The 26,878-nt window shown below is 42.7% G+C and overlaps 2 protein-coding genes across 2 annotated transcripts; both read right to left on the reverse strand.

The window, feature by feature from the left end:
* Positions 1-15,425: 15,425 nt before the first annotated feature.
* Positions 15,426-16,029, reverse strand: LOC115957821. Its single transcript, XM_031076156.1, has one exon. The coding sequence runs from the start codon at positions 15,928-15,930 to the stop codon at positions 15,724-15,726; it is 207 nt and encodes a 68-aa protein (XP_030932016.1). The 5' UTR covers positions 15,931-16,029; the 3' UTR covers positions 15,426-15,723.
* A 9,405-nt stretch (positions 16,030-25,434) lies between these two features.
* Positions 25,435-26,802, reverse strand: LOC115956829 (translation initiation factor IF-2-like). The gene is made up of 2 exons (XM_031075113.1): positions 26,620-26,802; positions 25,435-25,914 (listed from the first exon to the last, which is right to left on the reverse strand). The coding sequence occupies exons 1-2, from the start codon at positions 26,800-26,802 to the stop codon at positions 25,435-25,437; spliced, it is 663 nt and encodes a 220-aa protein (XP_030930973.1).
* Between the last annotated feature and the right edge of the window lie 76 nt (positions 26,803-26,878).

A 26,878-nucleotide genomic window follows, 5' to 3' on the forward strand; every position in this document is an offset into this window, starting at 1 on the left:
TTTAATTTTGTTTTTATTTTTTTTATTAAGTTAAAATTAATAAATTAATTTTTTAAATTTATAGGCTGATGTGTTGGTGCTACAGTAAATTTTTAATATTATTTTATTCATCTGTCAATGTTCCCATTAAATTAGTGATAGAAGTTAGCTTGAAGGACTTAAATGAAGGGCGTAAATTGGTTTTAGGGACTAAAAGTGGAAAAAATAAAATATAGGGACTAAAATGGAAAAACGTCAAAATATAGGGACTAAAAGTGCATTTACGCCAAAAAACTTTGGTCCTAGAGTTTTACTTCTTCTATTTTTTGAGAAGGCTAGAGTTTCACTTAATAAACTATATTAATAATTTTAATTTTAATGTACTTATAATAAGTCACATGGTCCCATAAAAAAATAAAAAATAAAAATAAGTCACGTGGAGAAATTAAATGGTACAACTTTTTTTTTTTTTTTTGATTTGGTAAATGGTACAACTTCTAATACTTTTATTAAGCCATAAAGTGATACAAATTTTATCAGTAAAATAAAAATTATAGTTGTAAGGACAGTATTTGGATTAGATCCAGTATGGGATTGAGTTTAAGCCCAACAAGCCCAAACAATGAATTTATAGAGCGTGGGTGAAAGAACTAGTTCTACTCTAAAAGATAGACCATAAAATTGCTGAATTAAGTTTGTTAAACACAAGTAAAGTAAAAAATTCTCTCATCGGCACAACCTGAGAAACTTATCTTATAATATCTTGATGATGAACACAGTTACAAGAACCCACAATGTTATTGCCTAGAATTTATGATTTTTTCCTGATCCCCCTTTTCGGTTACCTTCCCGTATTATATATTACAATCTTGGTGTTATCCCTACCATACACGTGTAGGTTGGATTCTAGGAACTCCTTCTAGTAGCTGTAAGGCTGCTTGGTCACTGTACAGGTATCACCTCCATATTAATGCGGTCAGAGAGTTAGTTGGGAGGCATTTAATGTGGAGGTAGCAGCTTTTTGAAAATATTTGTTGCCTCCCTTTTCTTACCCCTTATCCAACGTCCAACTCCTAGTTGTGATGTAACTTTGAAGAAAGTCTAGGGTGATATGGCACTCTTACTGACCTTAGATCCTCGTTCCCAAGATGGCTTTTCTCCTCGGACGTTCGTTGGACTTATCTCGTACTATCTTTATTTTTCTCTTTATACCTGTGGGAACACAGTTTGGAGCCTAAACCCCTATCTTGTAAAGTTTTGATCCAAAAAAGCCCAACACAATGAATTTTGTAGAGTATGGGTCAAAGAATTAGGTTTAGATAAGTTAAACAAAGGCTTGCATGGGATAAAGGTACACATGGACAAGAACAAAAGCCATTACGTTGAAAGATCTCACGGTCTGAGGAGACTAAAACTTAATTTGTGTATACAAACTAGTACATTAGGGTTTCTTTGCATGCTACAGTATTCTACCTTCCTTTTTCCGTCCCCTTCCTTATGGGGGCTTCTTTACATTATATAGGCCCTTCCTTATCATCTGGGCTTTACACTTGTTGATCATCCAAGCCTCCACTTGAGCACCTATCCCATCAGACACCTCTTTCAGTCCTTTGTGAGTTGTGGTAGCCAAGGTAACACTGTTCAGAGATCTTCTCCACATTAATGCGGCCAAGAAAGTAGCTGTAGTGCATTCAATGTGGTGGTGGCAGCTTTTGCTTAGATATTTTGTGTTTCCTTCCTTTTCACGTATTTAGGGGATGGGCTTCAGCGGCTTGTACGTACCTCCGCTTTGGATTTTCAGGGTCCAAGGAGGAATTCCTCCTCAGACCTTTTTTCTTTGTTTCCCGTGATAGGCTTAACATGGATCGCCTAAGCCACGTTACCTCCTTGGACGGGCCCAAGGCCCAACTCGTTACTTAAGGCCATAGTCCCTACAATAGCCCCTCAAAACTCCGGTTTTTATCTCCTTCCGAGGAGAAAAATGGGGTTTTGACCTTTTTACAAGATCAATTAGTTTCCAATTCGCACGTATAGGGACAGTTGCTTCTGACGCGTTACAAATTACGAAGAGCGGCTTATTACTCCAAGTGGCTTTATGTCTCCCCCATCCAATGGCGAAACGCAGATCTAACGGCTGGCATTCTTCCTAGAATTTTGGGCGGGAGTGACCTTCCCTTTCCTCCCTTGCTATATAAGGCCCTGGAGAAGCTCTTTCTGCTTTTCTTTTCTACTAATACTCAAGTTCGCCAGAGAATCCCAGCGCCTAGTTCTTCATTAACGTTCCAAGCCTTCGAATTTCCGTGACTACTTTAGTGAGAAACCTTTCCCTGAGGAAATCTTTGAGAGCTTCAGAGATTGTTGTAAGGATACTTGTAAGTTCTACTTCCTCTTCATAACCCCAATTTTCACCTCGGCCTTCCTCCTCGGCCCACCGGTTCAATTAGATGGGTAGATTCAAGTGTCTAGTAGATACTCCGGCCGCCATGGAGGCCTTTAGGGCAAAGTACCACATCCCACAGGGGGTAGCTTTGGAGTACTGTCCTCCAGAGCAAGTGCTAACTAATAGGGACGTGGGTTAAGTCGTCATTCCCATGATTGCTTTTATAGAAGGAGGAATGACACTTTCCATGCGTAGGATTACCCGGGACTATTTGCGTAACCATAGGTTGACATCGCACCAGTGCGCTCCCAACCTGTTTAGGGTCTTAGGCAGCAAAGATGTTCTGAACAAGTGGATGGGCTTAGGCCTTACATGGCATGACGTAGTTCACCTATACGAGTGCCACCATCTCGACAAAGCAGGGTACTATCTTAAATCTCGGTCCGAGATCGTTAGGCTAATCTCCTGTCTTCCTAAATCCAATAAGAGTATGAAGGATGACTTTCTTATTGCCTTGGGAGAGTGGAGCGATGGTCTTCATTGTCCAACTCGGACAGGAGATCCAGGTGTGGTGCCTTTAGGATCAATTCCCTAGGAAGGGGGTTTAACCCTTTAGTTTTATTTTCCTTTGATTGAAGATTCAAAATTTTTGTAACTTAACTACAATTTCCTTCTCGGCTGTTTTGCAGATAGAGCACACGTCGCTCCTCGGCTGAGCCACGTAAACGTTCCGGCCTTGAACTATCTTTTGAGGTCAGAGATCTACATTAACGAGGACAGACAACTACGTGCGGCTCATCTGATTTTGGGTTACAAACCCTTGTCCCGCGCTTTCCTAAACATCGGCCATTCCATAAGAGCCGGTAGTCCAAGGTTGACTAGGATCGACGTGTTGAAGCCGAAGTTTTTGGCTCGAGACGATCTTAGGCCGGTTGTTTTGCCTGGTGTTCAGAATCCTCAGCCAGCTGCACAACCACTTCCACAAGATAATCCCGAAGTTGCAGTGCGTGTTGAAGAAGAGACTGAATCATCCCGTCTTTCTCTTGAGGAGGAGATAGATGAGTTCTACTTTGAGGAGGATATTCCAAAAGCTCCCTTGATCGAGCTTTCAGATGCTGAGGGAGAACAGGATAGAAACTCCGTGATCGGCGCCCCTCTTATTATTGCCTGCTCGGACGACTCTTCAGACGAGGAAGTGGACAACATGGCCTCCAATAAAGGAAAAAGTTTGCGAGAGCTAATGGCTGCCCGAGGCAAGGGGCAATCATCGAAGGCGCCTGCCAAGTCCCAAACTTCTATCCTTCCTCCTATTGCTCTGCAAATCCCTACCAATCTCGGCTTGAAAGTTAATCCTGACCTGAAGAAGAAAAAGCCGGTTGAGTCCCTTGAGGAAGGCGAGGTGGGTCCTCGCCAGGGTGGTAAACAGCAAAAAACGACGCGGGAGCACCGGGACAAAAGGGCTCCATCTATGGAGAGCCGAGAGGAGATGGAACGGGCTGAAGTGCGCATGCCTCCGCGCACTTGGAGCCCCCGACTCGAAGTGGACGGAGCATCCATTCCCTATAATACTTCAATCCGAGAGTATAATAGGGGCCGAGCGGGGTACATCGCTGAAGCCCTGGAGCAGCCCGTTCTCCTTCCCAGGGACAGGAAGGCTTACAGGCAATTTTCACAGCCTGAACTCTTCCTATCCCTAAAGAGAGATCTTGCGATGGTAAGGCAATTCATCCTCTCATCTGTAAGATCATTGGACCATGTCATATTTTAACTTGTTATCTTGTCACTTCTTGGGCAGATCACTCAACAAGTATTTGTGGCTGAGGAGTGGTGCCGCGACAATCGTAAGTTAGCTGATGTCGAAGCCCACTCTCATGCTAAGGTGGAGAAGGCTCTAGGAGCCCTCAAGCAGGAGCATTACGAGCTATCTGAGAAGCTCAAAAAGATTGAGTCAGGCCGTAAAAGTGCTGAGGCTAGCTTGAAGACTGCTTAAAAACAAGCTAAAGATCAACGCCAAAAATTGTACGTGACTGAGACCAACCTTGCTACTGAAAAGCAAGCCATACTGGATCTCAAGGTCGCGTTGCAGAAAGCCAAAGAAGAGGCCCAGCTTGCCAAGGAAGAAGTTCAGCTAGTCAAGGAAGCAGCTGAGGCCGAAAAAAGGGCTGCTTACCAGCTTAGAGCGGAGGAGACAGAGGCAAGGCTTTCCGAGGAGCTGCCAGAGGTATGCAGGGATTACTGCAGTATTTCATGGGCTCAGGCTCTTAATGCTACGGGATCCCTGCAGACTCTGCCTTGAGATTGTCCGAGAATGTCTTCTTCCCTCCAGAGATCTGGGAGATCCCTGCCGATACCACTGAAGCTTCCGAGCAGCCCATGACTATTCCTGATGCCATCCCCCTAGCTGAAATTACCGGGGGCTCTGGTCAGGTTGCCATCCGGGTTGAGGATGTGGAGGAAGAGAAAGGTAAATGCAAGGGTAAGGGAAAGAAAACCTCCTCCAAGGCCAAGCATCTCACTAAGGAAGCAATCATTGAGGCTGAGGATCATGGGGCAGGTCCCCAACTCAAGGATGTTCCACCTCCTCAGCCAGAGCAAAAAGAAGATCCTCTTGCTAAAGCTTAGCTCCTAGGGTTTTTATTATTATTACTGTATATTTTTTTATTTCGGACGGAAGTTGTATTGCATTTTGTTCTTTTGCAAAGACCTCTCATTGTATTATTCTTGGTTTATCAATACAAATGCTCTTTCTCTCATTTTTTTTGTCTTTATGATTGATGTTGATGGAATTTAATTATACTTTTTCGAGTCAACGTGACTGTTTCTTTAGTTGATGTTTGCAACAACCCTACCAATATAAACAAATGAGAAGAAACAGAACTGTGTAATGAACTTTGAACAATAAATGCTATCATGCAAGACTATGAACATACCTTAGAACTGCATAGAAGTCCTGAGTCGTTAATTTCCCTTAAACCTGTGGTCCGAGGATCCATACAGGACTTAGGTTCTGTTTAAAACTAGTATAGATGTCATAAGTTGTTAATTTTCCCTAAGCCTGTGGTTCGAAGAGCCATGCAGGACTTAGGTTCTGTTTAAAACTTGTATAGATGACCTAAGTTGTTAATTTCCCCTAAGCTTGCGATCCGAGGAGCCATGCAGGACTTAGGTTCTATTTAAAACTTGTATAGATGCCCTAAGTTGTTAATTTCCCCTAAGCCTGTGGTCCGAGGAGCCATGCAGGACTTAGGTTCTGTTTAAAACTTGTATAGATATCATAAGTCGTTAATTTTCCCTAAGCCTGTGGTCTGAGGAGCCATGCAGGACTTAGGTTATATTTAAAACTTGTATAGATGCCATAAGTCGTTAATTTTCCCTAAGCCTGTGGTCCGAGGAGCCATGCAGGACTTAGGTTCTGTTTAAAACTTGTATAGATGCTCTAAGTTGTTAATTTCCCCTAAGCCTGTGGTCCGAGAAGCCATGCAGGACTTAGGTTTTGTTTAAAACTTGTATAGATGTCATAAGTTGTTAATTTCCCCTAAACCTGTGATCCGAGGAGCCATGCAGGACTTAGGTTCTGTTTAAAACTTGTATGGATGCCATAAGTTGTTAATTTCCCCTAAGCCTATGGTCCGAGGAGTCATGTAGGACTTAGGTTCTGTTTAAAACTCATATAGATGGAAGTGAGCCAACAAATACACGATGATCACGGGACACAATACAGGCATAGCTGTTTTCATTAATAATAATATCTTCTCAGATTATTTACATTCCATGGGCGAGGTACAGTTTTCTCGTCTAGGTCTTCCAAATAATAAGCGCCTATTCCTACCACTGAGGTGATGCGATATAGTCCTTCCCAGTTGGGTCCCAGGTTACCCCAGGAAGGGTTCTTGGTGCTGCCAAAAAATTTTCTCATCACGAGGTCGCCTGGCCCTAGTGGCCTTAATTTTACATTAGTATCGTACCCCTGCTTTGACTTTTGGTGGTAATAGGCCAATTGGATTATTGTTTTTTCTCTTTTCTCCTCGGCTAAATCTAGACTTCTCCCTAGTAACTCGTCATTATTTCTTGGACTAAAAGTGCTGGATTTCAACGTTGGGAAGCTAGTTTCCAGGGGGAGCACAGCTTCAGCCCCATAAGTCATCGAAAAAGGAGTTTCTCCCGTTGACTGTGGCGATGTGATTCGGTAGGTCCATAGGACGTGTGATAGTTCTTCCACCCATCTTCCCTTTGCATCATCTAGTCTCTTTTTCAGCCCGTTCACTATGACCTTATTCACAGCTTCGGCTTGGCCATTTCCTTGGGGATAGGCCGAAGTGGAATATCGGTTTGTGATTCCAAAGTCACAGCAATATTTCCTGAAAGTTTTACTATCAAATTGAAGGCCGTTGTCCGAGATGAGGGTGCGAAGAGTTCCAAAGCGTGTAATGATGTTTTTCCAAATGAACTTCTTTGCTTCCACGTCCCTGATGTTGGCTAAAGGCTCAGCCTTAACCCATTTGGTGAAGTAATCTGTGCCGACTATTAACTATCGCTTGTTCCCTGCTGCTTTCGGGAAAGGGCCGACAATATCCAGACCCCATTGGGCGAATGGCGAAGGACTGGAGAAGGGGTTAAGGACTCCCCCTGGTTGGTGGATATTTGGGGTGAATCTCTGGCATTGATCGCATTTTTTTGCATATTCTTGGGCCTCGTTCTGCATGCTCGACCACCAGTACCCTTGGATGAGTGCTCTGTGTGCTAGTGATCTTCCTCCCGTGTGACTCCCACAAATTCCCTCATGCAGTTCTTCAAGCAATGACTCTGATGCCTCTGGGTGTACGCATAATAAATATGGCCTAGAGTAGGAGTGCTTGTATAGCTTATGGTCCTCTGACAACCAAAACCAAGGAGCCTTCCTCCGTATCTTCTCGGCCTCCAATTTTTCTTCGAGCAATACATCGTCTTTGAGGAAACTCACTATAGGATCCATCCAGCTCAGATTCATTCTGACTTAATGGATTCGAACTGTATCCTTTTTTATTGTATTTGTCTTGCATAAATCTTCAACAAGGATCATTCGTGGTAGATCCTGCATCGAAGATGTGGCAAGAGTGGCCAACGAATCCACATGTGTGTTCCCGCTCCCAGAGACATGCGTCAAGTTAAAAAATTCGAAGTTTGATTGCAGGCGTTTGACTTGACCAAGGTACTCCTACATTCTCGCATCTCTAGCCTCCAACTCGCCCCTCACCTGGCCTACGACTAGTCTGGAGTCTGAGAACGCTTCTATTGCTTTTCCGCCCATTTTTTGCACCATCACCATTCCTTGCAGCAAAGCCTCATACTCGGCTTCATTGTTTGTAGCCAAGAACCCAAGTCTTAATGACTTTTCAATGGTAATCCTATCGAGCGATATTAGAACTAGCCCTACCCCAGATCCTTTCTAGTTTGACGTGCCATCAACGTAGACCTTCCATCGTGAGGCTCCTTGTGCAGAGATTGTGCCAACCGATTTTCCATCCATGTTTTCCTCCTCCGCTACTGCTTCTACAGAGGGTTCAGCAAATTCAGCGACCAGATCCACGAGGACTTGGCCCTTAATAGAGGTCCGAGGCATGTACTTAATATCGAAAGCCCCTAGAAGCATACTCCACATGGCGATTCTTCCTGTGTAATCGGCGCTTCGGAGCACCGACTAAAGGGGAAGTTGAGTCAGGACAATGACCGTGTGTGCCTGAAAGTAGTGGGGAAGTTTTCGCGTGGCATGCACTACTGCAAGAATTGCCTTTTCCAGTGGTAAGTAACGCACTTCAGCTTCATGTAACGATCTACTTAGATAGTATACTGGTCGTTGTATGCCATTATCAACCCGTATTAATACCAAGCTTACAGTGTGAGAGGCCACTGCTATGTATGCGAACAGAACTTCATCGGCCTCAGGGCTAGACATGATGGGCGGCCGTGACAAGTATTCTTTAAGTTGTTGGAAGGATAAGGCACAATCCTCGGACCATTCAAATCATTTCCACTTGTTCATCAAGAGGTAGAAAGGTCGGCATCGGTCTACAAATCGGGAAATGAACCGATTTAATGCTATGATCATTCCAGTGAGTTTCTGTACTTCTTTTGGGTTCCGAGGAGCTTGTAGGCTATTAATCGTTTTGATTTGGTTCGGGCTTACCTCTATTCCCCTGTGAGTTACCATATAGCCCAGAAATTTACCAAACCCGACGCCAAATGAACACTTAGAAGCATTGAGGCCCAGCTTGTGCTCTCTCAAGATGCCAAAAATGACTTCAAAGTCTTTCACGTGCTCGGACACCACTTTACTTTTTACTACCATATCGTCTATGTAAACTTCAATAGCCTTGCCTAGTTGTGGTTCGAACATTCTGGTCATCATCCTTTGGTAGGTTGACGCTGCATTCTTTAAACCGAAAGGCATCACCTTATAGTGGTAGTTTCCAACAGGTGTCATGAATGTTGTTTTCTCCTGATCTTCTAAAACCAGTGGTATTTGATGATAACCCTGGAAGGCATCCAAGAAGCTCATTCGGGGGTGGCCTACAGTCGCATCTGCCAACTGGTCTATCCGAGGTAACGGGAACGAGTCCTTCGGGCACGCCTTGTTTAAGTCTGTGAAGTTTACGCAGACTCGCCACTTCCCCGTCTTCTTTCTTACCACCACTATATTTGCCAACCACTCAGGGTAAAAGACTTCTTTGATAGCCCCTGCCTTTTTCAGCTTCATCACTTCATCCCTAACAACGTCAGCATGCTCTTTTGACGGGCACCGGGGTGGCTACTTCTTTGGAATAAAAGATGGGTTAACGTTTAGGTAGTGACAAATGAGGTTAGGGTCAACCCCCGGGGCATCGTAGGCGTCCCATGCAAATACATCAACATTCCTTCTCAGAAACCCGATCAGTTCCCCTTTTTCTTGGAGAGGTAATTCCGAGCTGACTTGGAAAACTCTTTCTGGATTATTGTCAACGGCAACCCTTTCTAAACTTTCACATTTTATCTCCTCGGCTAATTCGCCGACTTATGCTGCCGAGGTGGTAAGTTCTTTTTCACAAACGCCGAGGATTCTGTGCTGGACCGGCGTAAGATGGCGGCTACCATGCATTGCCTATCAATGGCTTGATCTCCACCAATCTCTTCCACTTAGCCCCCCGACGGGTATTTTACCTTCTGGTGAAGTGTAGAAGAAACGGCTCCCAGGGCGTGGAGCCAAGGTCTGGCTACTATGGCTGTGTAGGGTAAGTAGGCATCGACCACAATAAAATCCACCTCCACCACCTATAATCTGGTCTGTATGGGCAATCTGATCTGCCCTTTTGGTATGATAGTCTTCCCTTCGAAACTTATAAGAGGAGAGTCATAAGCCATTAAGTCCTCAGGCTTTAGGTTCAGCCCCCTGTACAAGTCAGGGTACATCACTTCCACAGCACTGCCCGGGTCCACCAGTACTCTCTTCACGTCGAACCCTCCCTCAATGTAACCACCAAAGCATCGTCATGAGGTTGGATAGTTCCCATCTTATCCTCATCCGAGAACCCCAGCACAGGTGAGTTTCCCTTTTTAGATCTTTTGGACTCCTTCTCACCATCCTCGATAGGGAGCCGAGCCACAGACAGCACCCCAGAGGGAAAAGAGCTGGTCCTCCCTGGAACGGCGAGGATGACGTGTATCGTCCCCATGGGAGGTCTTAAAGATACATCTTTCCGATGCTCTTGAACTGCCTGGCCCAAATGACCGCTGAATGGGTGTAAAAGGTGGCGTAATTTTCCTTCTCGGACTAACTGATCCAGGTGATTCCATAGATTCCTGCAATCCTCGGTGGTATGCCTGTGGTCTTGATGATAATGACAATACAGGTTCTGGTTGTGCTTTGAAGAGTTTCCGGCCATTTTACTCGGCCATTTGAAGAAAGGTTCATTTTTTACTTTCTCTAGAACCTGTTGCACCGGCTCTCTGAATACGGCATTAACCGTTTGCATGTTGGTTTGTCCAGCCTGTCTCGAAAAATCCCTTCTCGGCTGGTTACTATTATATAGTTCCGACCTATAATCATTCCCTTTAAGAAGGATGATCTTCTCCTTTCCTTTCCCTTGTAGCTGGTCCTCTTCCACCCTTTTGTATTTGTCAATCTTGTCCATCAGTTGGCGAACGCTGGTGACCGGTTTACCAATTAGAGATTTCCTTAAACCGTGCTCGGTGGGGAGACCACTTTTGAACATGCTGATGGCGACGTCATCGTGGTTTTCATCCATCTCGTTATACATCTCCCAATACCTGTCCGAATAAGCCTTTAAGGTTTCCCCTTTGTGCATAGATAAGGATAATAACAAACTTAGGGGCCGAGGGACTCTGCTATTTGTAATAAAGCGAGAGCAAAAAACTTGAGTGAGCTGCTTATAGGAATCTATGGAATTCGTCTTCAAGCTGTTGAACCATCTCATCGCCACGGGTCTTAGGCTGAACGAAAAAACTTTGCACATCAGAGCCTCATTTCGAGAATGGATAGTCATTCTTTGCTTAAACTGGCTCACATGCTCCACAGGGTCTGCTCGGCCGTTGTAAATGGTAAACGTAGGTTAATGGAAACGCCATGGTAGTTTAGCCCCTTCTATGTTGTGCGTGAAGGGTGATCTGGAGATCTGATCTAGTGCTTTTTTCATAGCATCATTACCCAAACCCTTACTAGATGGGCTCCTATGTCTCCGTTCAGGACGCTGCTCCTTTTCGTAGGAAAAGGTTTCACTTTAGGGAGTTCTTGATCTCCGCCTGTAACTGACATCCTCTTCCTCATTAAAGGATGTGTCTGAGTTGGAAAAGGACCGCCTTTACTGTGCACAGCGCAACTTCTTTTTCAGGTCATCTATCTCTCGCTGCATGGCCTGATAGTTATTTCGCCTTTGGGATATGCGACTGCCTACTTGGGAGTGGCTTTGGCTCATCTGAGTAGTATGTACGCTTCCCTCTCGGTTCCTTCCGTTGCCTAGATTTGGCCCAGGGTCAGAAGGATTATTTTGCCGCTGAGGCCCAATAGGTTCTGTCTGCTGAGGGTCAGCTTGGCATGGATTTTCTTCATGTGGACCTGATCCTGCCATGCTTAACCATCGTAGTGGCTTTGGCTCGTCTGAGTAGTATGTACGCTTCCCTCTCGGTTCCTTCCGTTGCCTAGATTTGGCCCAAGGTCAAGAGGATTATTTTGTCGCTGAGGCCCAATAGGTTCTGTCTGCTGAGGGTTAGCTTGGCGTGGATTTTCTTCGTGTGGACCTAATCCTACCATGCTTAACCATCGTACTTACTAACACTCAAGTTCTTCCCACAGACGATGCCAATTGTGGGAACACAGTTTGGAGCCCAAACCCCTATCTTGTGAAGTTTTGATCCAAAAAAGTCCAACACAATGAATTTTGTAGAGTATGAGTCAAAGAACTAGGTTTAGATAAGTTAAACAGAGGCTTGCATGGGATAAAGGTACACATGGACAAGAACAAAAGCCATTACGTTGAAAGATCTCACGGTCTGAGGAGACTAAAAACTTAATTTGTGTATACAAACCAGTACATTAGGGTTTCTTTGCATGCTACAGTATTCTACCTTCCTTTTCCCGTCCCCTTCCTTATGGGGGCTTCTATACATTATATAGGCCCTTCCTTATCATCTGGGCTTTACACTTATTAATCATCCAAGCCTCCACTTGAGCACCTATCACATCAAACACCTCTTTCAGTCCTTTGTGAGTTGTGGTAGCCAAGGTAACACTGTTCAAGGGTCTTCTCCACATTAATGCAGCCAGGAAAGTAGCTGTAGTGCATTCAATGTAGTGGTAGCAGCTTTTGCTTAGATATTTTGTGTTTCCTTCCTTTTCACGTATTTAGGGGATGGGCTTCAGTGGCTTGGACGTACCTCTACTCCGGATTTTCAGGGTCCGAGGAGGAATTCCTCCTCAGACCTTTTTTCTTTGTTTCCCATGATAGGCTTAACATGGATCACTTAAGCCACGTTGCCTCCTCGGACAGGCTGGTGTCCTCGAACGGGCCCAAGGCCCAACTCGTTACTTTGGGCCATAGTCCCTACAATACCATTCCCATTATAACCTCATTTGGTCATTCTCGAATTAGCTAATGTCCTCAGATTGGGCCATAGGTCCAATTCGTACAGTCTTAATAGTACCTCCTGACTAACTGGCCCCCACAATAGTATATTATTAAAATTAGATTTAAAATTTTAATTGTTTTTTGAAAAAAAATTCTTGAAACTTTTGGTAGTAAATTTTTTAAATTAAATTGTTATTTTTAAAATTTTTAAATTTATTGTTTTGGTAAACTTTGTGATATTTAGGGTTTAAATTTGAAATCACCCCAAACTATAAAAATTATGAAATTTATCCAAGTTTTTAATAAAAATTTAATCACTTCGTAAAAGGAGAGTAAAGCCACTTCTCACAAAGAGGATAATCAATTAACACAATTACGACTTCTAGGAATCAAAAACTTGAAATCACCCCCAAAAAGTAGCTATTTAACACAACCAAAAATTTTAAGACCCAATTTTTATTATATATTATAATATATAATAATATGATATTAGAACTAAATTAAATATTAAATTAACTATAGCTCATGAATATGTAGCTATCTTTTCTTTTCCTAGACATTTCATTATAAATAAAAATATTACAACCGATTATTAATATATAATTTATTGATTCATAAAATATATTGGACAAGCTTAATTGTAATTTTTTTTTTCCAATTCTTAAATAATTGTTTGGGATTCGCCAACACTTTTTTTTTTTTTTAGGAGACTATCAATAAAAATAAATTAAAAAAATAAAAAACTAAGACATATATGTAAAAGTAAAATAGAATTTTAAATCTGGGATAGCTTAATTTTATTGGCCTATTTAACTTTTAAAAAAAATAAATAAAGTAGGTAAAAATATAGTTGTAGTTTTATGAAAAAGTACAACTTAAAAAACTTGTACATTAGTTTACTTAATTTTTTTTTAGAAACAAACACACACACACACAAGAGAGAGGGAAAGAGGTTCTAACACAAAGGCACATACAAATGAAATTTAAAACTAATTTAAGATCTTTTTTATTTTTTCATAAATCATCAACTACATAATTATTTTTTCTTTTATAAATATGATAGATTTTGTAAGGACTAGATTTGAGTCTCTAGTCCAAAAGGTGGATGGACTTAGGCCCAAAAAATCCAAAATAATAAATTTGTAAAGAGTGGGTTGGAAAACTGGGCTCGGATGAATCAAACAACCACTAAAGTGGATTCAGATGACAAGAGAAAGAAGATAGACAAGTTTACACTGAAGAAAATTGTTCTCGGCACAATCCGAGGAGATTAGTTCTTATATATCTCTCACAAGTTTGGTTACAAATGTAATTCTTGATTGCTACAGTCTTTTGCTCTTAATTTCTCGATCCCCCTCTCTCATTGTTTCCTTCCTCTCTTATACTGTCTTCCCCTTTCATCCCTACCCTCTACATGCAGACTAGATGGTTGGTGTTGATACTTGTCCCATCAGTACCTTCTTGAAGTCTTTGTATAGTAGCTGTAAGGTTGAAGACCATTGTTCAAGTATCACTTCAATATTAATGCGGTCAGAAAGTTAGCTGCAAAGTATTAAATACGGTGATAACAGCTTTCTCCTTAGATATTTTAGGACTCCCCCCTATCCTATGTTTCTGTAATTCTTATCCATATCAACAAAATTTCCTAGAGCGTCCCCCTAAACGGCAGACCACCCTTGTTGACCTCGGCTTTGGTTAGCCAAGGATACATTCATCCTCGGACCACCTTCATGAGCTCTTATGATCAAAACTAAATTCTTCATTTATTAACACGGACTTCCCTGGCAATGTCTACTCCTCCTCGGACGACTACACGTCCTCAGATTGGGTCCCAGACCCAATATATACATAGATAATGAGCCCCTAAGCCCAAAACCCCTACAGATTTTAATTTATAGCAACGTTCCATGATAATTATTCATTATAATCACGTCAAGATATTAATTAATTTTTTTGCAATCAAAACTCAAACTCAAGTCCTTCTTATTGATCCTCTTAACAACCAAAAAACTAAAAACCCCTCTTACCCAACAATAAGAAATTTTACCACTTAAACTAATTGGAATCCATAATCATTAATAATGTCAAAAAATCAAATTTGGGTGTGGAAATTTCAACGAATTCGGAGGTTTTGTTTAAAACCTTGCGGACACACCAAAATAGCCTGGAAATTAGATATCTTCGCTCTTAAGCTAAGGGAAACCCATCAAAATCAAAAGCTTCAGGAGGCAAATTTGATTAAGAGTACCTACTTCAATAAATGTTGGAAGCTGTAATCTGATGGAACTGTGAAGTCTGAACTGTATCCCAACAAGAAATGGGATTCGGTTATTCGGTAGCAACTCATTTATTCATTGCACGGCTAAATGCTAATGCCTATATATATATATATATTCAAGAGTATTTTTGTATTGTATTTGACTAGCTTCTATCACACTTATTGCATACAGCCATATATCTTTATGACCTGAAACCCATGCCAACCAAGTTATTCACTGTGGTTTACCAACCCAAAAAAAATGATTACTCTCTCTTACGATCATGAATGTGTTAGGACTTAGGTTAGGATACCCAGGCCTTTGGGCTATGCATATGGTCTTATTAAAAATGTATGAGTTAATTACTAGGGTAGACTGTAGAGGTTAATTAATTCGAAATCATGCTTTAATTATTCTCACCTAAGGCTAAACTACCGTACATATTAATTTGTGAGAAAGGTAACAGCATTAATTGAAACTAACAATCATTCGTTCCAGCCAATGGGTGACATTGATGAGGCTCTTCAACCATTCGAAAATATTCTAAATACAATTTATAAAAGGGTCTTGTTATAATCCCACTAAAAAATAAAAACCTTGTTAATTGTTTGGATGAAAACTGAAAATATTATAGTAAAATAATTTTTAAATGTGTGAATAGTACAATAAAAACTATTTTTAATAAAAAAGTTGTTGAAAAGTAAAGTTTATGAGTCCCATAAATCCACTGGTATGCATTGTTTACACTTTAAAAAATAAAAATAAAAAAGGCTGAAACACAAACGCAAAACGCGCTGCCTTGAAACTGGACCATAAAGAACTTGTAATACATACATAACGCCCATCAATCTCTCTAGCTAGCTAGCTTAAACTTCCATCCTCAATATTTCATGGACTACACTCTTGAAATACATATGATATGAACCTGTAATGTTACACCCACCAAAGATGTCTAACTATATATTAAATTAAACCCCAAAAAAGCAAAGATGAAAATAAGATGGGACTTCTTCTATCTATAGGATTTAAGAATTGCACCACAATATGTGCATATAATTGCCTTCCAAGATTTCCAATAGAATGGCACATAACAAAATCTTGTAGCAGTCTTCATCTCAGCCACCCTAGCTCCACCGCCGCACCGTGAACAAGTCCCAGCCGCTGGCTTGCTCCGCCGCACTTTCCTTGTTTGATCAACCAGAAAACACATATAAACCATGCTGTTTATATATAAGCTGTGTGTTTAAAGTTTTGTGTATAGGAAAGGAATTAAATTAGGAATGGAGAAAATAGCTCGTGAAATAGTTGAGGACCTTACGAAAGAAGCCTTCTTTTTTATATATGCATGAAAGGAGTTATAGATCGAGTAACTTTCCTTGGTATCTTAATTGTAAACGGATTGATTGAGTGACTATCGTGGGTTATTATTAAAGAGTTGTTCGAGAATTAGTAGGAATTTTTGGTATGGAGGCTTTCACTCTGAAAGGCTTATGGAAACGTGCCACGCGTGATTGATAGTTGGAAATAAATGTAACTGGGGGGCTATGGACTGCAAGATCTGGTACGTACACGTGGACAGAGAAACATGATCCAGTAAGTAATTAAGGGTATCAGGTTTCGGGTACATGAAAAATGAATGTGGGTGGCAGTTGGTAGGTACTAGGTGCCTGTTGATTTTGGGCTGGCTTGTTTGACCACAAAGAAACTTGTAGGTTCAGCGTTTCACACACGTGAGCCCAAATTTGGAGACAAAAATTATAAAACAACCTTTTAGCTTGTGTTTGTTTCCCTAGAAAATTCTACTACAATTCTACCTTTCACATACCATGTATCTAAATTTTTTTTTTGACTGACCATGTATCTATTCTTAACTCATTTTTTTATGGCTCTAAAAGACAACCATATAATCACTTATGTGTTTAAGGGAAAAAAAATTATTAACTTTTAGATTAGCACTTTACCCTTTTTCTTTTAGTATTTTCTGTCGAATTAACAAAAAAAATTGACACTTTAATTTCTTTAAAAATGTGTTCAAACCCATTCGTTAATAATCTGAATATCCATACCAACGAAGTGAAGAAAAAAAAATGCTCACAATTTTTAAATCTTCTGTTAATTTGACCAAAAATACTAACAGAGTGGATTACTTATAGCAAAAAGGTTAAATAGTACATATCTATGTTTTAAACAATAATAAGAGGAACATGCAACTACCTTTAAGGCTTTAACTGCAATTTGACCCCTTTTTAAAAAATATTTAATGCTATTTAAAAAGACTATATCTTTGGGACTAAAGGTGGTCTAGAACATTCTCTCAAAAAAAAAAAAAAAAAAGTGGTCTAAATCAGGGTGGCAATGTTTTAATGGTTTTATTTTTAGAAAAAAAAAATCATCAACGTTACTAGAAGTCACAAATACTTAATTGTGATTGTTAAATATTCTCCACACATCCAATGAAACTAAACCAATTGACAAGCTCTCATTCTCATATTAATCAATATTGACAAGGATATAAAACTAAATAAGGTGACTGAATAGCTGTGAGTGTCGGTATTTAATTTTAAACTACAAATCACAATCATCAAGTTGATTGTTGTGGTTCCCAGTCCCAAAGGTATTATTTATGTCTACAGAAATTTTCAATGCTAGATTCAACAACCTCCCACAACTTTTTTATTGATACAATTAAGAATTAACGATAATAATAAAATTGTTAAGAAAATATGAAAAGCATTAAAAGATCAACTTGTTTGCAGAACACCAGCCATTCGTTCTTCCTTTTCCATTTTATTCCTGTAGTTGCGAAATGATCCACTCCAACCTTTCCGACGACGACAACAACAACAAAAATAAATAAATGAGTTTTTCTTCATCGTTTCAAAGGAATAAAGGATTTTGGAACAGTCCAGTTAGATTGATGTGATGAAGAACCTTTTTCTTTTTGGTTAGACGATTGAATTGCTTGTAGCTGTTTTTTAAAAACGAAAACGCATATTAAGAAACTAAGGTGTTAAAAAAAAATCAACTGGTGACAAAACATGACAATAATCATATACTAAGGATTACACGTGAACATTATTATCATCATAATTGCAATATTGGATTGATGAAGCTAAAAAAAAAATTTCTTTCAAAAATATAACAATGACTCTAGAATTGTGCACGACTTCATATTATAAAGTTAATAAAAAGAGAAAATATAGTACTATAATATTTTGTGCCACAATTTTTAACGTGATAGATTGTGATTAGAAAAGAAAAGGTGGGGAATTCATGTGAAAGTAACAAACATGAGATGTGAATTTAAATATGTGTACCTCATTTTGATGTTGCCTAAAAATTTCGATGATCGTCTTCCAACTTTGGAAAATATTTCAAGCAATAATTCTGTTGGTAATTCATATTGCATGCTCATTTTATTTTTATGATATTTTTGGTGTGTACTTTTGAAGTTGTTTTGTTTTGTAATTTATAGTGTTTTGATTGTTGTATGGATGAGTGATTGTTTAATTTATTAGCAATTATTTTTCTTTTTCTTTTTTTTTAGAATAGAAGCCTTTCATATATCCTTCTCTATAAATCTTAAATCTTATAGTATTGAATATATATATATATATATATATATATATATGTGGGGATCGTTCGACTAATAGGCCCATAGGATTCAGAACGGGTTCAGGATTGGTGGGCCAGTGGCCCATCGGAGGCCATATACCCGTCCGAGGACACCATGGTCCTCGGCAGAACGCGTCCGAGGACGATCGCGTCCGTGAACGATCAGGACGTGGCCTCGTTGCGATCAGATCTCAGAATTCAGTCATCTCAAAGGGTAGAGTAGCCGACTAAAGATGAAAGAGATAAGGCAAACAAATATCTGAAGCTACAGCTACCTCCGCATTAATGACCTCTCAACCAACTCTCTGGCCGCATTAATGTGGAGGTGATACCTGAACAGTGGGGAAGCAGCCTTACAGCTGCCTATAGGAAGTTCCAGGAGGTACCAGATGGGACAAAAAGAAATCCTCCGAACCCAACCTACACGTGTGCGGCGAGGATGGAGCGCAAAGGGAGATATATAAACTGAAGGAAGAACATGAAAAAAGGGGGATCGGACAGAAAAAAGAAAGAAAAAAGAATAAGAGACGAAAAGTAGAGAGAAAAAAGGGAGAAGAGAAAGAAGGATTGGTATTAGTCACTAAGGGGGAATATCCGGAATATCAACTGAAAAACCTTGAACGTTCATGAAATTGAGTCTTGGGAGGTTAGATTACAATTAGCCTAGTTCTTTACACCCACGCTCTAAAAATCATATTGTCTGGGCCTTTCACGTACGAACCGGATACTGTTTTGGTTCGGTACTAAATCTCGTCCTTACAATTGGCGCCGTCTGTGGGAAGAACTTGTGTTAGCTTTTGTAACCTCTAATACAACGTTTTCAATGGAAGGAGTGGAACTGCCTCACCCCGCAGCGGGGCTGCATCAGGGTGATATCAGCCCGCATCAGGCAGAATCAAGGGGCTCTCAGCACGGTGGTCCTCGAAGAGGTCCCGAACAGAGGGAAGTCCAGGAGGGGAGTATACATACTACTCACACCACGAGAACCCGTACACGCGGGAAGAGTCACGTTTCCCACGTGAAGCATGATGGGGATTTGCAACGTGAGATTGCGGACTTGAAGAGAGAGTTGCGCCATGCACGACGGGAACGTTCACCACTTCGCTTTGAACTATTATCCGGGGAGTCGGATGAAACTAGTTACAGGCGGAGGTCGAGGACTCCGCAAAGCGAAACTTTCTCCTACGAAGAGGAGCGTCGTCATAGGCGTAGGCGTAAAAGTCCCACTAGCAGGGGCTTGGGAAACGATGCGATGAACAAAGCATTGAGTCAGATTTCCAAATCACCATTTACAAGAAGCATAGATGATGCCACCCATCCTCGGCGGTTTAATCAACCTACGTTCTCTCTGTATGATGGCCATTCGGATCCGGTGGAACATGTAAGTTATTACAGCCAGAAAATGGCTATTCATTCAAGGGATGATGCTTTGATGTGCAAGATTTTTCCATCAAGTTTGGGTCCAACGGCGATGAGGTGGTTCAATGGCTTAAGGGCCAATTCTGTGGGATCCTTCAAAGCACTGACCCAGGCTTTTGGCGCTCGCTTTATTACATGCAGCAGAACTCCCTTGCCTCTGGGCTCCTTGTTGACTTTGTCTATGCGAGAGGGTGAGACTCTCAAGAGCTACTCGGACAGGTACTGGGAAATGTTTAATGAGATAGGGGGGAAGAATGACGCTGTGTCTATAACCACTTTCAAAGCCGGTCTCCCAGCTGACTACGACTTGAGGAAATCTTTGACGGGCAAACCTGTCACCAGTGTGCGCCAGCTGATGGACAGAATAGAGAAGTACAAGAGAATAGAGGAGGATCAACATCAGGGGAAGGGAAAGGCCAAAGTGATCCCCTAGGAGAGAAGGGATTTCAGGTCGGATCGTTATAATAATAATCGACCAAGGAGGGACTTCGCTGGGCAGTCGGCCTCGGCGGATGCCCAGGCCGTTAATGCAGTGTTTCGGGAGCCTGTTCAACAGGTCTTGGAGAAGATAAAGGATGAGCCATTCTTCAGATGGCCGAACAGGATGGCGGGAGAGCCTACAAAGCGCAACCCGAGTTTGTATTGTCATTACCAACAAGACCATGGTCACACGACAGACAATTGTAGGAATTTATGGGACCATTTGGAGCAGTTGGTCCGAGAAGGCAAATTAAAGCAATTCTTGCACCATTCCAGCGGAAGGGCGAGCCAGGCAAGTTCTGAGGTGCGGGGGGATGCCTCATCAAGGCTACCCCGGGGAACGATCAATGTCATCTTTGCGGCCCCGGGAAGGACTGGCTCTTGCCCCACAAGAGTGTCGTCGGTGTCCCGGTTCCCTGCCGAGGATCGTTCTCAAGCATCGAAGAGAGCCAAGAGGCGTGTCCCTTTGGTTTTGGGTTTTTCAGATGAGGATTTGATTGGAACTATACAACCCCATGAGGATGCCTTGGTGGTCACGCTGAGGATTGGTGGGTACGATGTCCGAAGAGTGATGATTGATCAGGGGAGCGCAGTGGATGTGATGTATCCGGATTTGTACAAGGGGCTAGGTTTGAAACCGGGGGACTTGACGACCTATAATTCCCCTCTAGTCAGTTTTGAGGGGAGATTGGTCATTCCTATGGGGCTAATCAGGTTGCCCGTACAGTCAGGCACGGAGGTGGTGGAGGTGGATTTTATTGTCGTAGATGTTTATTCTCCATATACGGTCATCTTGGGCAGACCTTGGCTTCACGCACTCAAAGCGGTTTCGTCCACCCTACATCAGAAGGTGAAGTATCCATCCGGAGACCAAGTGTTGGAGATAGTAGGGAACCAAGCGGCTGCTCGGCAATGCCAAGTAGCGGCCATTCAGCATCGGCCAGAGGCAGAAACCTCGGCTACAGCCGATAATGAGTCATAGCAATTAAAGCCCCCAGCGTCGGGTTTAGACATACTAACCAATGGAGTGGAGTGTGAAGATCTGGAAAAGGTGATTGTCGCTAATGATCCAGAAAAATTCTTCCGGGTTGGGGCTAAGCTGCCTCTGCAAGAGAAAGCGAGTTTGTTGGAGTTCCTCCGAGCCAATGTGGACGTCTTTGCATGGGACCCGTATGAAGCCCCAGGAGTAGACCCAAGTTTCATTTGCCACCGGCTCAACGTGAACCCTGCCATTCCCCCTAGGAGACAAATCCCTCGGCGACCATCGAAAGAGCATGCCGAGGCAGTTAGAAGTGAAGTCGCCAAGCTAAAACAGGCTGGGGCTATTAAAGAAGTTTTTTATCCCCAGTGGCTGGCCAATACGGTGGTAGTAAAGAAGAAAATAGGGAAGTGGCGAGTGTGCGTTGATTTCACCGATCTTAATAAGGCCTGCCCTAAAGACCCGTTTCCTATGCCCAAGATTGACCAGTTGGTGGATGCAACCGTGGGCCACCCTAAGATGAGTTTCTTGGATGCCTTTCAAGGATATCACCAAATACCGCTGGCCGTTGATGATCAGGAAAAAACCGCTTTCGTGACCCCGATTGGGAACTACCATTACAAGGTGATGCCCTTCGGTCTCAAAAACGCTGGGTCTACCTACCAACGCATGATGACGAAAATGTTTGAGCCACAGCTGGGCAGAAGTATTGAAGTTTATATTGATGACATGGTGGTGAAGAGCAAGGTAGTGACTGAACATGTGGAGGACCTCACTAGCATCTTCGGGATATTAAGAGAGCATAAGTTGCGCCTGAATGCTTCGAAGTGTTCCTTTGGTGTAGGTTCCGGGAAATTCTTGGGGTACATGGTGACCCATAGGGGAATTGAGGTGAATCCAGATCAGATTAGGGCCATTAACGATTTGCAAGCGCCTTGAAATCCAAAGGAAGTCCAGAGGTTGACGGGGATGACTGCTGCGTTGAACCGGTTCATCTCCAGATCGGCTGAAAGGTGTCGTCCTTTTTTCCGTCTGTTACATAAGTGGCAGGAATTCGAATGGACCGAGGAGTGCACTGAGGCATTCCAGCAGTTGAAAGACTATTTATCCAAACCGCCTATCATGTCTAGCCTTGAAGTGGATGAGGTGTTGTATGCCTATCTGGCGGTAGCTCCTCACGCAGTCAGTTTCGTCTTGATACGAGAAGACAGTGGCGTCCAGAGGCCGGTTTATTATGTGAGTAAATCCCTCCATGAAGCCGAGGGGAGATATCTGTCGTTAGAGAAGGCCATACTAGCAGTCGTTCATGCAACACGTAAACTTCCGTACTATTTTCAAGCTCACACTGTAGTTGTCTTGACCCAATTGCCTCTCAAATCCATACTTAGAAGTGCTGACTATACCGGCAGAGTTGCCAAGTGGGGAACGATTCTGGGTGCTTTTGACATCAAATACATGCCCCGCACCTCTGTGAAGGGTCAAGTTCTTGCCGATCTGGTAGCTGAATTCGCTGAATGCCCTGAGGAAGTTAGTAGGAATCAAGATCACATGGATGAAAAATCGGTTGGCGTAATATCCGCACCAGGAGGGCCGGTATGGAAGGTATACGTGGATGGGGCCGCAAACCAACGGGGAGCTGGATTGGGATTGATTCTGATATCTCCCGAAGAGGTCATCATCGAGAAGTCGCTGAGACTAGGGTTCTCAGCCAATAACAATGAATCAGAGTACGAAGCTCTGATAATGGGAATGAGCATGGTCCATAAAATGGGCGGAAAGGCGGTGAAACTGTTCTCGGACTCAAAGCTGGTCGTTGGCCAGGTGACTGGAGAGTTGGAAGCCAGAGACCCAAGGATGCAAGGGTATCTGGACCGGGTTAGGCATATGCGAACAGAGTTCGAATCTTTTGACGTATTACACATTCCACGAGGTGAAAATACCCACGCAGACTCCTTAGCGACCCTTGCCACCTCCTCAATACGAAATTTCCCTCGGGTAATTATTGTCGAAGACTTGCATACTCCCGCTTCCCCAGAAAAGGAAGTTTGCCAAATTCGTCAAGCTAGTCTGACGCCATGCTGGATTGACCCTATATTAAAATTTCTCGACAATGACGTGTTGCCCGAGGATAAGGTGGAAGCTGAGAAAATACGAAGGAGAGCACCTCGGTACTGGTTATCTGAGGATAAAAAGCTATATAGACGGTCCTTCTCTGGGCCATACTTGCTCTGCGTGCCTCCTGAGACCGCAGAATCAATCTTGGAAGAGTTGCATTAGGGCATTTGTGGAAGCCATACCAAAGGAAGGTCCCTGTCATGCCGAGCACTAACGCAAGGTTATTGGTAGCCGAATATGCAGAAAGAAGCGCAGGAGTACGTTAAGAAATGCGATCAGTGTCAAAGATATGCTCCGAATATCCACCAACCCGGAGGAGTTCTTAACCCTCTTTCGAGCCCTTGGCCCTTTGCACAATGGGGACTGGACATTGTCGGCCCTTTTCCTAAAGCTATAGGAAATAAGAAGTACCTGCTGGTCGGCACAGACTACTTTACTAAATGGGTTGAAGCTGAACCCTTGGCGAACATCCGGGACGTAGATGTGAAGAAGTTTGTCTGGAAGAACATTGTTACGCGATTTGGAATCCCACGAGCTCTTGTTTCGGACAATGGGCTCCAGTTCGATAGCAATGCCTTTAGGAAATACTGTTCAGAACTGGGAATAAGAAACAGATATTCCACTCCAGCTTATCCGCAAGGCAATGGGCAGGCTGAAGCTGTTAACAAGGTCATTGTAAATGGGCTCAAGAAGAGACTAGACGACGCGAAAGGAAAATGGGTGGAAGAACTACCACATGTGCTTTGGACGTATCGAACAACACCCCGACGTTCGACGGGAGAAACTCCCTTTTCCATGACCTATGGGGCCGAGGCCGTTATTCCCCTGGAAACTGGATTTCCGACATTAAAGACCAGTGCATTCTCTTCTAGCAACAATGATGCAATGTTGGAAAAAAGTCTAGACCTGATTGAAGAACGAAGGGAGAGCGCGATGGTACGGCTAGCTTACTACCAACACAAACTCAAGCAGTGCTACGATAGCAATGTGAGGATGAGGTCGTTAGCCATAGGAGATCTGGTGCTGAGAAAAGTCCTGGGGGCCACTAAGAATCCAAATTGGGGAAAATTGGGACCCAATTGGGAGGGACCATACCGGATTACTTCTGTAGCAGGAATAGGGGCTTACTATCTAGAAGACCTAGATGAAAAACCTATACTCCATCCTTGGAATGTAAATAATCTCAGAAGGTATTATTACTAGTAAAAGAAGTTTCAATTCAGATTTTCTCTTTTAAACTTACGTCGAATATGCATCCTGTAAATTTCGCATCTTGTCATATCATACTGAATTGTTAAACAGAAACTGAGTTATGCCAGGTCCTCGGATCGCAAACTTAGTGGAAATTAACATCCTATCATACTGAATTGTTAAACAAAAACTGAGTTATGCCAGGTCTTTGGATCGCAAACTTAGTGGAAATTAACATCCTATCATACTGAATTGTTAAACAGAAACTGAGTTATGCCAGGTCCTCGGATCGCAAACTCAGTGGAAATTAACATCCTAACATACTGAATTGTTAAACAGAAATTAAGTTATGCTAGATCCTCGGATCGCAAACTTAGTGGAAATTAACATCCTATCATTCATACTGAATTGTTAAACAGAAACTAAGTTATGCCAGGTCCTCAGATCGCAAACTTAGTGGAAATTAACATCCTATCATTCATACTGAATTGTTAAACAGAAACTAAGTTATGCCAGGTCCTCAGATCGCAAACTTAGTGGAAATTAACATCCTATCATTCATACTGAACTGTTGAACAGAAACTAGGTCATGTCAAGTCCTCAGACCGTAAACTCGGTAGAAATTGACCTGCTAAGTGGTGTATCGAATTATTAAATGACAAATAGAGCGGTGATGAGCTTTCTAAATCATAAACTTGGTGAAAATAATGCCCTATGAATATTCATTAAAGAGTCAGAAAGAGAAAGCCCCGAATGCACGGTTGGCGTATAATGAAAAAGGTGATTGGGATAGACCCATACAAAATTACGACGACAAAGTAAGTACGGGTGAAGATAACTTAGGGTCATCAGAATGATAAGAAGCTAAACGAGAAAGTACTCTATTAAATGTCTAGTCAAAGTTACAAAACAGTTTCTACTTTTTTACTTTTTGGTAATGTCCCCAGTTGATTGAACTGTGGAGTCCAATTCTTGTTGAAAACCTTGTGAGACCGTCTCTGCCTTTGAAGCAGTGGTGGGTTTGTTGGGGGAAGCTCCTGGAGGGGAATTGCGAGGCAGAGCCTCCTCGTTAGGGTTAATAGCTGGGGAAGGGGTATCAGCCTGGTACGATTGAGGCGCTGAAGAGCGTATCGCTTCGGGGTAATATACGTTCTCTGGCTTACGTAGTTCCGATGAAGCTTCGACCCCAGCACGGTCTAGAGCCTCACTCCAGGTTCTCGCGCAGAAGATGCGGCACACCTCCGGAACTTCGGCTCTGAGGGCCTTCTCAGTTTCAGCTATCCCAAGTTCATAGCCCCTCTGCTCGGCTTCATTCATCGCCTGTTCGGACTTGATTTTCGCTTTCTCGGCTTGTTCTTTGAGCTTTTCAGCTTTCTCCCTTAGCTTCTGAGTCTCTTCCAGATGCTTCTTAAGAACAAGAACTTGCTCCTGAGTCTTCTTCAGCTCGGCATTCGCTTCGCGCAGAAGCTTTGCTTGTTCTCGGTCTGCTTCCGGTAACCTTCTGATGTCAATTCAGCATTCTTGCGAGCTTCTTCTTCGACCTGTAGTTTTTTCCTTGCGGCGATTAAATCCTGTTCAGATTTGGACAAGGTTTGTACAGCCGTTGCCCTTCTTTTCCTTTCACCATCTAGCTGGTTGGAGCAAGCATTGAGCATCTCGTCGAGCTTGAAAGTATTTTGGATGATCTGTAAGAAACGGGGTGTGAATTAGCGTCCTAGCTAATGAAAAATGCGCATTAGTAAGCAACAGTCGCACAATGAAACAGTGTAAAAAACGGTATCTCACCATGCCCAAATATCGTTTATTGTCAAGGATGAGTTGATTCTTCCGCACCTTCTTTATCTCAGCCATATCCTTTGGGAGCAATAAGGCCTCCTCTATGGCCGAGGCTACATGACACCCAATGCCGCCGTTGAAGTCCCTTATAGAGGCATCGTCTCGCAGGGGCTCCCCACCGAGCATAGGAGCTGGCAGCCACGCCTGTGAATCGGGGCGTGGGGAATCGGATTTCTCTTGACCCCGCGTAGCGGCGTGCCTAGTTTTCTGCTGCTTTGCAGCTCGTTGGACATCCTCCTCTCGAGTGGGGTGAGATTTACTTGCATCTATCACCTCCTTACCCTTCTGTTCTCTGCGCTTTTCTTGCTCGGCAGCACTGGTCGGCGTTGGTTGCGGAGAATATTGAGGAGGGTGGCGAGGAACTGTAGGAGGAGACCTGGCTGGAAGAGATGAAACCAGGGATGGTACTGCCTGGGCAGGTGCAGCCTCTCCCTGTTGACCTTCCATCAGCTCCATTAAACTTTTCTGGGGTTTCCTGTGTACCCCCATCTCGTCAGAACTTTCCTCGGGGCTTGTGGGCTGATCGAGAATC

The sequence above is a fragment of the Quercus lobata genome, chromosome 8, assembly GCF_001633185.2.
Source record: "Quercus lobata isolate SW786 chromosome 8, ValleyOak3.0 Primary Assembly, whole genome shotgun sequence".
NCBI lineage: Eukaryota > Viridiplantae > Streptophyta > Magnoliopsida > Fagales > Fagaceae > Quercus > Quercus lobata.

What these genes read in the sequence shown, in the direction of transcription:
- LOC115957821 (XM_031076156.1), bottom strand. Translation starts at nt 15,930, where the DNA reads ATGGTTTATATGTGTTTTCTGGTTGATCAAACAAGGAAAGTGCGGCGG.
- LOC115956829 (XM_031075113.1), bottom strand. Translation starts at nt 26,802, where the DNA reads ATGGAGCTGATGGAAGGTCAACAGGGAGAGGCTGCACCTGCCCAGGCA. An exon ending in GAGAACAGAAGGGTAAGGAG is followed by an intron (nt 25,915 to 26,619) that starts GTGATAGATGCA and finishes GTTCTTAAGAAG; the next exon opens with CATCTGGAAGAGACTCAGAA.